The 12,019-nt window shown below is 38.6% G+C and overlaps 1 protein-coding gene across 2 annotated transcripts in view; it reads left to right on the plus strand.

Moving 5' to 3' along the window:
- LOC127568274 (gephyrin) overlaps positions 1–12,019 on the plus strand; it is a 416,570-nt gene that overhangs the window by 195,966 nt on the left and 208,585 nt on the right. For both annotated transcript variants that reach the window (XM_052011838.1, XM_052011847.1), the window contains exon 3: positions 421–482. In XM_052011838.1, coding sequence (XP_051867798.1) covers positions 421–482 — 62 coding nt within the window. The remainder of the gene's footprint in view (positions 1–420; positions 483–12,019) is intronic.

Genomic DNA, 12,019 nt, shown 5'->3' on the forward strand with positions numbered 1-12,019 from the left:
GGCTGTGCCTGTGTTCCTTGCAGCTAAGAAGGGTGAGAGGTGACCTGATAGAGGTGTATAAGATTATAAGGGGCTTAGATGGGATAGATGGTCAAAATCTTTTTTCCTATGGGAGAATATCAGAAACAAGAGGACGTAGGTTTAAGTGAGAGGAAGGAGTTTTATAGGGGAATCTGAGGGGTAAGTCTTTTACACAAAGAGTGGTTGACATCTGGTATGCCAGAGGAGTTGGTGGAATCAGATACAACTACAGACACTTAAATAGGTAAGGCATGGAAGGATACAGGCCTAATGCAGGCAAGTGGGATTAGTGTAGATGGCAAAAAGATGGGTGTGGTACAAATTCGTCAGCCAGCAGAAATTATCTGTGATGTGAAGTGTCAAAAAAAACCACTGAAAGGCCTATATTTTCTTTTGTAGGTTGGGAGGAACAGTATCCGCATACAAGATAGTGCCTGATGAGGTTGATGAAATCAAGGTAAGTGGCTAGTTTTACTCAATTCTGAAGGCCTGTTCTGTACCTGGCTTTGGTTGATTCCTGCAACTTCAAATTTAACAGACTTGAATAGCAGTAAGACTCGTCAACTTCACACTATTATTTTGGTGCAGATGGAGCAGTCCATTACAAAAGTGGCCTACGTTAATTAATAAGCTGGGTAACAGTTCATTCCTGTTCTTTATTACATTCAATTTACTGAAGATTTTAGTCATATGTTTCTTGTGAAGCTTTAAATTCAGACTATAGTTGTTTTGGGCTGTTTATACATAATAATAACCCATTGGAGCATTGAGGTGTGTCCTTTCAATTGCCTGATGTAGCATTTCAACACCCTTATGAGAAGTTTGGCAGCTGTCGTTCTTTGGCTTGCCCTCTTCTGTTGACACCAGTTGTTGTAATATTGGTAGAGATTATATCTGACTGCAAAGGCAATTATTTTATATAATATTTTTGGTCTTCCTGATTCTCCTACATTCCATTCGCATTATGTTTCAAGGTCCCTAACAATAATGGATAGCATAGTTCTAATTATTTAACGATGCCATGAAACTTTTATCACCTGAATTCTGGACTGGTTTAGGATTCAGAGCAAACCAGAATTTTGAAGTAAGTGAATTTTCAACTCCAAACTAGTAAGATCACTCACCCCCAACTGTGCCTATGCAAGATTAATTGAATGTAAGGTATGTTCTATTTTTCAAAAGTTAGCGATTGTGTTGTTAATTACTCAATCTTTGATGCTGACCAGAAGTTAAATATTTCATTCAAATTTTTAGAAATATCTTTACGCTTACGACAGCTCAAAGATTACATAATTTGATTTGAATAGCTTAGAATTAACTGCAACAATGAATGCTGATGGATGTGATGTTCAAAGAATATTAAGGCATGGAAGGCAGCCCATCAAATTAGGACCAAAAATCTGCTTAGTTTTCCTCCATTGCCCTGTCAATGTTTATCTTTCAAGTATTTAGCTACTCCTCTTTTTGAAAATTATACTTGGATCTGATGCTGCCATCCTATCAGGCAGATCACAATAACTCACTTTGTAAAAATAAAGACATCTCCCCTTTATTGCCAATTATCTTAAATCTCTGCCCCCTGGTTACTGATGCAGCTGATATTGAAAACAATTTTCATTAGTTTGTCAAACCTCTTCATAATTTTGTTCACCTACATTAAATCTTCCCTTTGCCTTTTTGCTATAAGGTGAACAAGTCCAGATCTGCCCTCTCCATATAAATGATCCTTCAGAATTAATAATTCACCTTCTCCAAGAAAGTCTTGCCATCCTTCCCATTTGTGGTGTACTGAATTGGACATAGTACTCCAGCTGCACAATGTTTTTTTCTCTTGAATGACTCTGATAGACAACTGATGAATTACTTAAGTGCACATGGTTTAGATAGTGACTTTTTTTAATCTCTATTTTCAGAACAAACAGTTGGCAATTTATACTCAATTATCACAATTTTTGATTATGCATTTCAAAAACTCTGAATGTATTATAACAATTTTGTTCACATACTCATTTGGAGGAAATTACCAACTGCCATTAGTAGCACTGAATATGAAGGAGTATCTTGGAATATCGATGCAATTAACTCAGTTTAGCAATTTTAAAAAAGGAATAGGTGCAAATTAACTATAGAACTTTGAATCTCCTCTGTTTTTGGAACATTCAGAAGTTACTGCAGAGCCAATGAATATATTTTTTCTGCTGGTGGAATGAAAGCCAGGTTTGATTAGAGTACAATTGAAAGAAACACTTAATGTTAAGTAGGACCATATTTTCCCTTTCAATTGTTTGCCCTAATGTTCCACAAAATCAATTTCATCAGAGTTTCATAATTGAACTACTTTTCACCAATTCCACGAATCTATTATTGTTTCTATCTTCTTAAGACCACAGAAAGGAGGAACATTGTGTTTTCTCATTAATGGGCTTCTACACAACACTAATGCTGACTTTATTGGGTTTAAAATTGGTTATTTGACTATTGATAACTGCCAACAGTTATACTTAATTCTTTTAAAGGAGATCATTACAGGGTAACATAAAGCCTGCACTAATCCAGCACCCTTGGGGCTTTGGTGGTGGCAGACCGGCAGATTTTTCTGGACAATTGAATGTTTTTCTATTAATACGCGAGCACCCTTTTAATTCACTTTTTTAAATGTTAACCAGTAGCATAATATATCTTCCAGTGAACCGGGTGAGCTCAAATGGGAACAGAGCCCCAATGAGTTTAAAAAGAGCATGGGAATGAGCCCCTGATGAATGTAAAGGAGTGCAGGTAATAGGGCCCTCATGAGTTTAAAAGAAGCATGTGAACAGAGCCATGGTTAATTTGAAAGGAGTGTGGTACGGAGCCCCAGTGAGGTTAAAGAGAGCATGGGAAATGGAGCCCTTTAGGTTGAAGGAAAAGTGGAAACAAAAGCCCCAGTAAATTTAAAGGGAATGCAATAAACAGATTCAGGTGAGCCAGATGTTGAACCATTGGGACCACTCAAGGATAAAGGAGGGAAAATATGCTTGGAGGCAGAGGATGTGGGTGAGGTCCTAAATGAGTACATTGCATCAGTATTTACTAAGGAGAAGGACGTGGAGGATAATGGGATCAGTGTGAATCATGCTAATATGCTAGAAAAGTGTTGTTGAGTCTCTTAAAGAAGATAAGATGGATAAGTCCCCAGGGCCTGATGGAATATATCCCAGGTTATTGAAAAAAGGCAAGAGATGAGATTTCTGGGGCCTTGCCCAAGATCTTTGTGTCTTCTCTAGCCACAGGTGAGATCCCAGAGGAATGACGAGAAGTTAATGTTGTTCTGTTATTCAAGGAGGGAAATGGGGATAATCCTGGAAGCTATAGACTGGTCAATGGTAGGGAAGCTATTGGAGAAGATTCTTAGGGATAGGACTTATGATCATTTGGAAAACCATGGCCTGATTAGAGACAGTCAGCATGGCTTTGTGAGGGACAAGTCATGATTGCATTTGATTGCAACTTGATTGAGATTTTCGAGGAGGTGACACAGGTGATTTATGAAGGTAGATCTGTGGATGTTGTCTACATGGACTTTAGTGAGACATTGACATGGTCCTTCATGGTAGGCTTGTCCAGAAGACTAAAATGCATGGGATCCATGGTGACTCGACCATTTGGATTCAGCATTGGCTTGCCCATAGGAGACCGAGGGTGTAGTGGTCAATGGGACTTATTGTAGTTGGAGGTCCATGACTAGTGGCGTTTTGCAGGGATCTGTACTGGGACTTCTGCTGTTTGTGATAAATGACCTAGATGAAAATATGGATGGATGGGCTAGTAAGTTTGCAGACAAAGAATACAAAGATTGATGGTGTTGTGGATAGTGTAGAAGATTGCCAAAGGATACAGTGGGATATAGATCAATTGCTGATATGGGCGGAGAAATGGCAGATGGAGTTTAATCTGGCCAATTGTGAGGTGTTGCACTTTGGGAGATTAAATGTGAAGGAACATTACACTAAGACCTTTAACAGTGTTGATGTACAGAGGAATCTTGGGGTCCAAGTCAAAAGCTCCCTGAAAGTGGCTACACAGGTTGATAAAGTGGTAAAGAAGGTGCATGGCATGCTTTTATTAGTTGAGGCATTGAGTTTGAGAGTCAGGAAGTTATGTTGCAGCTTTATAAAACTCTAGTTAGGCCACATCTGCAGTATCGCATTCAATTCTGGTTGCCCCATTGTAGGAAGGATATGGAGGCTTTGGAGAGGGTACAGAAGAGGTTTATCAGGATGCTACCTGGATTAGAGGGCATGTGCCATGAGGAAAGGTTGGACAAACTTGAGTTGTTTTCTCTGGAGCATTGGAGGCTGAGGGGAGATCTGATAGAGGTTTATAAGATTATGAGAGGCATAGATAGACAGCCGGTATCTTTCTCCCAGGGTCGAAATGTCTAATGCTAGAGGGCATGCATTTAAGATGAGAGGGGGTAAATTTGAAGGAGATGTGTGGGGCAAATTTTTTATACAGAGAGTGGTGGGTGCCTGGAATGCGCTGCCAAGAGTGGTAGTAGAGGCAAATCTGATAGAGCTGTTTAAGAGGCTCTTAGATAGGCACATGAATGTGCAGAGAATGGAGGGATATGGACATTGTGTAGGCAGAAGGGATTAGTTTAGTTAAGCATTTAATTACTAGTTTAAGTAGTTCAGCACCACATCGTGGGTCGAAGGGCCTGTTCCTGTACTGTACTGTTCTCTGTTCTATTTCAGAAATTTGTCAATCTCAGATTAAAAACTTAAAATCAACATTTTGTCTACTAATGTTTGTAGAAGAGTTATAAACTTTTCACATCCTTTGGTGTGTGCAAATATTTCCCAGCTTCAATCCTAAAAAACCTGACTCAATTTTTAAACTATGCCCCTTGCCCTAGGTCTCCCAATCAGCAGAATTTTTTCTCCATCTGTTCTTACAGTTCCCTAACATACTTTAACCTTCTAAATTTAAATTAATTTAACCTTAATTTCTACAGTCTTTTCTTGTAATTTCACCCATTGAGGTGCAGGCACAAGGCACAGCAGTGTGGTGCAGGCACAGCAGTGTGGGGCAGGCATAGTAGTGTAGCAGTTAGTGTAAAGCTATTACAGCACCAGCGACCCGGGTTCAATTCCGGCCGCTGTCTTTAAGAAGTTTGTACATTCTCCCCGTGTCTGCATGGGTTTCCTCCGGGTGCTCCAGTTTCCTCCCACATTCCAAAGACGTACGGGTTAGGAAGTTGTGGGCATGCTGTGTTGGCGCCGGGAGCATGGCGACACTTGGTATTGGTATTGGACACTTGCGGGCTGCCCCCAGAACACTCTACGCAAAAAGATATATTTCACTGTGTGTTTTGATGTACATGTGACTAATAAAGATATCTTGTATATCTTATTTATTTATGCATCTTCTTTACATTAAAGTCTTGGGACCAAATGAGATAAGAATGCAGTATGACGGCAGCCAAAGGAATGTATTAAAATCAATTACAATTCGTATAAATAGCTACATGTATAATTGCATAACATTCTAACTGACCTGGATTCCTACAGTTGTATTGGATTAATTATTACTGAGTCTTTTTGAACTCCCGATTTGCAGCAGTTTGTTTCTCACTCTGATTACCCTGAAGCATTTGCAGATTTATTGCAACCATAGCGGCTCTTTGATCTTGTTTCTCAATGCTTTCTTTTAGTTGTAGGCAAAAGTCCTATTTACTGCTGCAGGTCAATTCCTCTTAACAAAGATTAGGGCGTTATCAGGTTTCAATTATCAAAATGGTGAATAGGAGATTATGTTTATGAGTGAACAATGCAGTGAGCAGTTCTTTAAATGATAAGTACGTCTAGAAAATAAAGCCTTCTTGATCACATCAGATCTGAGCATAATTAACAAATAAATTTAACATGCAAAATCTTAAACATTGTTCCTGATCAGTTGCGCAAAGCATGAATAAAAATGTGATAATATTGAACAGTATTAAATGTAGCTAATATCTTAAGGTACTTCTTTGTAGTGATGTGTAAACTTGTGGTGGCAGATAATTTTGAAACATTTTTCATATTGGTATGGCAGTTTACCGAATGCAGTGAATGGTTCTTTAATATCAATGGTGTTATTTCAGCATGTCACTCCAAATGGAAAACATCACTTCCAAATTAAATTGATATGAATAAACTTGTGTGTAATATAGCTGCGATAAGTAATTGACTTTTAATTTTCTGATGCATAGCAATGTGGAGGATGAACATTAATGGAGAGTAGGTTGAATTGAGCGAGTCAAAAGGTGTTCATGGTAGGAAAAGTTTGAGCTGTTCCTGGATTCCAAGAATGCAAAATTAAGAGTCAGATTTAGGAGCAGTATTTCAAGGGTGGTGGTCATGGAGTCATAGAGTTGTGCAGCACAGAAACAGGTGAATTGGCCCACCACGATCATATCAACCTTTTTGCCCATCCATATAATCCCATTTGCCCACATTAGATCTGTATCCTCCTACGCCTTGCCTAGTTAAGTGTCTGTCTAAATGTCTCTTAAATGAAAATTGGTGGAGTTGTGGATCGTGAGGAAGGTTGTCAAATAATACAGCAAGACATACATCAATTAGAAATTTGAGTGGAGAAATGGTAGATGGAGCTTAATCTGGACAAGTGTGAGGTGTTGCATTTTAGGAGGTCAAATGCAAGAGGAAAGCATACAGTAAATGGTGGGACCCTTAGGAGCATTGCTATACAGAGGGATGTTGGGGTGCAAGTCCATAGCTCCCTGAAAGTCGCAACATAAGTGGATAGGGTGATAAAGAAGGCATAAGGCATGCTTGCCTTCACTGGTCGGGGCATTGAGTATAAAAGTCGGGAAGTCATGTTGCTGCTGTATCAAATTTTAGTTCGGCCACATTTGGAATATTGTGCGCATTTCTGGTTGCGCATTGCAGGAAGGATATGGAAGCTTTGGAGAGGGTGCAGAAGGGGTTTACCAGGATGTTTCCTGGATTGGAGTGTACTAGCTATAGGGAGAGGTTGGACAAACCTGGATGGTTTTCTTTGGAGCAACCTCATAGAAGCTTATAAAATTATGAGAGGCATAGTTAGGGGAGATAGAGTCTTTTTCCCAGGATGGAAATGTTAAATACAAGAAGGCATGGGTTTAAAGTGAGACGGGAAAAGTTTAAAGGAGATGCGCGAAGCAATTTTTTTTACACACAGAATTTTAGGTCCTTGGAATGCACTGCCAGGGCAGGTGGTAGAAGCAGGTAGGGCAGGTGGTAGAAGCAGGTAGGACAGCTGTATTTAAAAGGTCTTTAGACAGACAAATGAACAGGCAGGAAATAGAGGGATACAGACCCTGTACACCTGATCTGATTTTTCCCTCCCCACCCACACTCCTCTGTGCATGCTATTTTCAGAACCTGATGTAGGATCAGTGTACTTAGAGGAGTCTGCTGTCTTTTTGAAAATCTGGAAGATTTTCTCAATCTTCTATCTTCTCTCCACTGGGATTTATCCATCAAACTGAAGGCCACAATGCGTCTTAATATCTACATCTCTGGAAGCTTTCAGTCAGCCACAGAGATCTTCTCCAATGTAAACTAGAGATATGAGTTTGGCAGATTGCAAATGGCTGCCATTGCAGGGTACCAGTATTTGTCCTTAGGTGAAGTGAAAAACAGAGCCAACGGAAAGGGTCAAAAAGTTCTTCTGGCTCATTAAATCCTCCAACTCCAGGAATAATCAGCAGAACCCTGGTGTCAGTGCTCTATAATTTTCATCTGTGGTGAGGATCTCCACTTCCTTAACAGTGATTCTTCACCTTAAGACTTAGAATGTCATGCAGATTTTCATTGAGGGTATGAGATGATGGTTGGATTCAGAGAGATTGTTGGTTACCTGATGCCATGAATCTTCACACCTTCAGAATTGCAAAAGACAAATGATACAGTGGTGCTTTTAGTACTTTTTTCCTGAATCTCTGGTAAATATTGGCACCATCTCTGGAGCCCTTGTAAAGATTGTACTATCTTAGGATTCCCTCCAAATATTAGCATTGTTCCTGGTTTCTCTATACATAATGCTACCATCTCTGATAGCTGCCAGAACTTTTGAATAGGTCAGAAGTTGCTCGACAACTCACTGAAGAAAGGGTGGCAAAAATGATCGTTGCTTGCTGCATTATTTTGCTTTGAAAAAAATGCAATAATTCAGCCTTGAATCTAGTCCTGCCTCATCTCTCTTCAACAAGTTTTCTTTGTGAAAAGGTAACTGATGTGAATCACAAGAACCACTGGGTAAAGAATTTTTTCTGTCAATTACATTCACAGAAATTGCAACATAGAGAGAAACGGCTTGACCCAAAGTGCTGACTTTCTGAAAACTATACAGTTAGTTCCCATCCTCTCCTATTTCTCCTTTGCCCTGTAATTTTCTCCTTTTCAACCTGTACCAATGTAAACAGCTTCATTCTGCTCTATCAAAACCCTTTGTCGTTTTGAATACCTCTGTTAAATCTCTCCTTCACCTTGTTTCTGTTGAGAATAATCTTAGTTCCTCGTTTCTGTCTATATTACAAGCTTTTTGTCCCTGGCACTATTCTAACAATTACTGCATCCTCTCGAACATTCTCCCAATGATCCCCAGAACTTGAAGTTGCTCAAGCTGATTGTGCCAATTCATAAAGATTTAGAGTAATGGCTTTAATTTTGTACCATGTGTATCTATTAATAAAGTCGAGGCCCTGTATGATTTCATGACTGTCTTCTCAATTTGTGCTACTCCTTTCCAAGGTTTCTGAATGCAAACACCAAGGTCTCTGGTCCTCGGATTGAAATTGTGCCAATTTTTACCTTTTTTTCATTCTTCCTTCCCAAGTGCATCACACTTCCCAGCTTTTTGCATTATATCTCTAACCATTTTGCCTGTCTGTTGATGTCCTCCTGAAATGTATCTTATTTGTTGCAGTGCTGCAAACATTGCTGTGTACTGCATTTCTGAGTTTTATCTCATCATTAACTTTGTGTTTAGGTTCTGGACATCCATATTGAGGTCATTGATATCATCCAAAATGAGCAATGATCCTAGTTATATACATTGTGCAAAAGCATATTCTTTCCTTCATGCTGGAGGAAAAAAAAAGTCTGTTAGGCAATTTGGCGCCCACACCACCACTGCCCCTTTGATCTCATGGATATGAATTTTGCTTATCTATTATATAGTAATTTTACAGCTTTTGAAAGTTCACATGTGCATGACCCAAATCAGTTACTTCATCTAAGAACTGGTGTTATGTTTGTACTTTCATTATCGGCTGGCTGAGCTTCCTGAGTACTTTACTTACATTATTCGTAACCAAGATTGGAGTGAAAATGAGCAGATATTGTAATTTTAGAGTGTGAGATTGTGGAATTTCATTGCCATAGTAATTTGTTCTAATGACTAAAGGAAGCTGTAAAAGGTAAGGCTGGTGGAATAGTTAAATGCTGACAATAATTATGAGGTGATGTATTTTAGTTACAAATAATTATTTTGAATAGCAAAAGCTGAGCAATGTGGAAGAGCAGAGTGTTTTTTTTCTTAAACAGAAGTCCCTTTGGCCATGCCCACTTTTTATAAAAAAATGTGAGTTAGGATGCACATATATAAAATCTTGGTGCATTCAAACTCCTATTCTACAAGCCATTCTTTCTTTTACCTCTTGCTGCCTGGGGTCATTATGTATCTCACCACAATCCCCATCTTAATTGCTGGTAATTTTTATTGTTTCCTTCATACTTGTCCACATAGTTCCAGTAATTAAGCAATTTTCCACAGCTGTCTTCTTCCACTACCCTTATTGATTGTTATGCCCTTCTCTATTTTTATGGTGACATTATGTTGCGCTGCTTACTGCAGATTGCAGTGTTGAAAATATAATCCAGTAACCTTCTCTGACAGGATATAGTGTTGTGAATTGTTACTCGCATCTCTGATTTTCAGTGCAAATATGATATCCCCTAACTGTCCACCATGGCATACCTATCATGACAGGCTTTTCACATTTTGATTAGTGAGAACTGGGTGAAGGAAATTGGGAATTCTGCCCTATAAGTATTTACTCTGTCTACTGTAAATTGAAGGAGAGAAAGGAGTCACCAACTCCAACCCCTGGACAGAACAACTTAGCATGTCAGAGAAGAGCATTTCAGAACTGTCAAATAATTTATTTCTGGAATTAGACAAGGTTTAGTTTTGGATTTATAATTTTCTGTATATTGAAAGAAGCCACCACATTGCCCGAAATATCTGGTTATCGGTTACTAATATTTACATGTTTGTATAATCAGTGAAATGTACTTGCTGTTTCTCATTGCAATCAATGGTGTAGAAACTACACAGGAGCTTTTTTTTAATTTAAGCATATACATCCATAAATCTATGTGTTCTTTTATGATATTGATTTAATTATTAAAAATGAACTGTAATTCCATCTCGCTAAAATATTTCCACAAAACAAATTGATTCAAATATTTTATTTGTCCCTTGGTGGTGCTGATGCATTAACCTAAGCTAAAAGCAGTAATGTGCATTTTGGTGGTTCAGTGTCATGTTCACCAAATTCAGGTAAGCAAATGTCATATGATCAATCTTTTAGGAATGTATCCAACCAAAGTTGGTGACCTGAAACCTAAACTCCCCTGTTTTCCATTTTAACGTAAGTTTGCACTGTGCTAATTTAGACCACAGCACAATACCCACCGTTTCAAAAAGTCTTGGAAAGAACAATTGCTCATGCCATTTTAGTCACCAATCAATTTTCTACAGCTGCCTCAATAGTCCAGCATTGAAGGTGCCATAAAAAGCAACTTCAAACAGTTCCTTTTATTAGAATATTGATGAAATAAATTAGAATTTTCTTAAATTTTATTTTTATAAGTGCAAGTAACAATATATGCATCTGAATCACTCCCATAAATGTGAATCACATTTCTTTCTTTCTTTGAGTTTGAAATAAATACAGAAATGTTTAAGAAAATGTGCAGAATGATATTGACCTGAAAATAGGTCTTCAAACCAAGCAGGATGGAGATTGATGCCTTCCCAACAAAGAGGAATGTAGATAAATGTGAGAAAGCCATTCCTCTTTGAGAATTGTTCTGAGGAATTGAAAGATCAAAGTCAAAGTTGAGTTTATTGTCATATGCACAAGTACATGTATGCACAGGTGCAATGAAAAACTTACCTGCAGCAGCATCACAGGCACATAGCATCATAGAAGCAGCATTCACAAGAAAAACATAACAAACATAAATTATACACAATTTTTACAAGAAAGAACACAATTAGAACAAAAAAAACATCCTTTTTAGTGGAAAGTGATCAAAGTGTTGCTAAACTGCAGTAATTAGTGTTGTGCCGGTTGGTTCAAGAACCGAATGGTTGAAGGGAAGTAGCTGTTCTTGAACCTGGTGGTGTGGGACTTCAGGTTTCTGTACCTCCTGCCTGATGTTAGCAGTGAGAAGATGGCATGGTCCGGATGGTGAGGATCTTTGATAATAGGTGTTGCCTTCTTGAGGCAGCACCTCCTGTAGATACTACCAATGGTGGGGAAGGATGTGCCCGTGATGTATTGGGCAGAGTCCACCACTCTCTGTGGTCTGTCTAACATACATGAATGCTAATTCTTAAAGCATAAGAGTGAGATTGGGCATTGTTGATATTCAAAGGTACTTGGGTGTTCTTGCACATAAGTCACTGAAACTAACTATAGGTTCAGCAAGCAATTAGTAAGGCAAATAGAATGTCGGCCTTTATTACATTTGAGTACAAGAGTGAAGATGTCTTACTGCAATTGGATAGGGCCTTGTTGACACTGCATTTGGAATATTGAATACACTTTTACCTAAGTAACAATGTTCTTGCCAGAAAGGGAGTGCAATGAAAAATCACCTAACTGGTTCCTTGATGTTAGCTTTGCTGCTTGAGGAGAGATCGAGCATGTGCAACACATATTCTCTAGATTTTAGAAGAATGG

The sequence above is a fragment of the Pristis pectinata genome, chromosome 1 (genome assembly GCF_009764475.1).
Source record: "Pristis pectinata isolate sPriPec2 chromosome 1, sPriPec2.1.pri, whole genome shotgun sequence".
Taxonomy (NCBI): Eukaryota; Metazoa; Chordata; class Chondrichthyes; order Rhinopristiformes; family Pristidae; genus Pristis; species Pristis pectinata.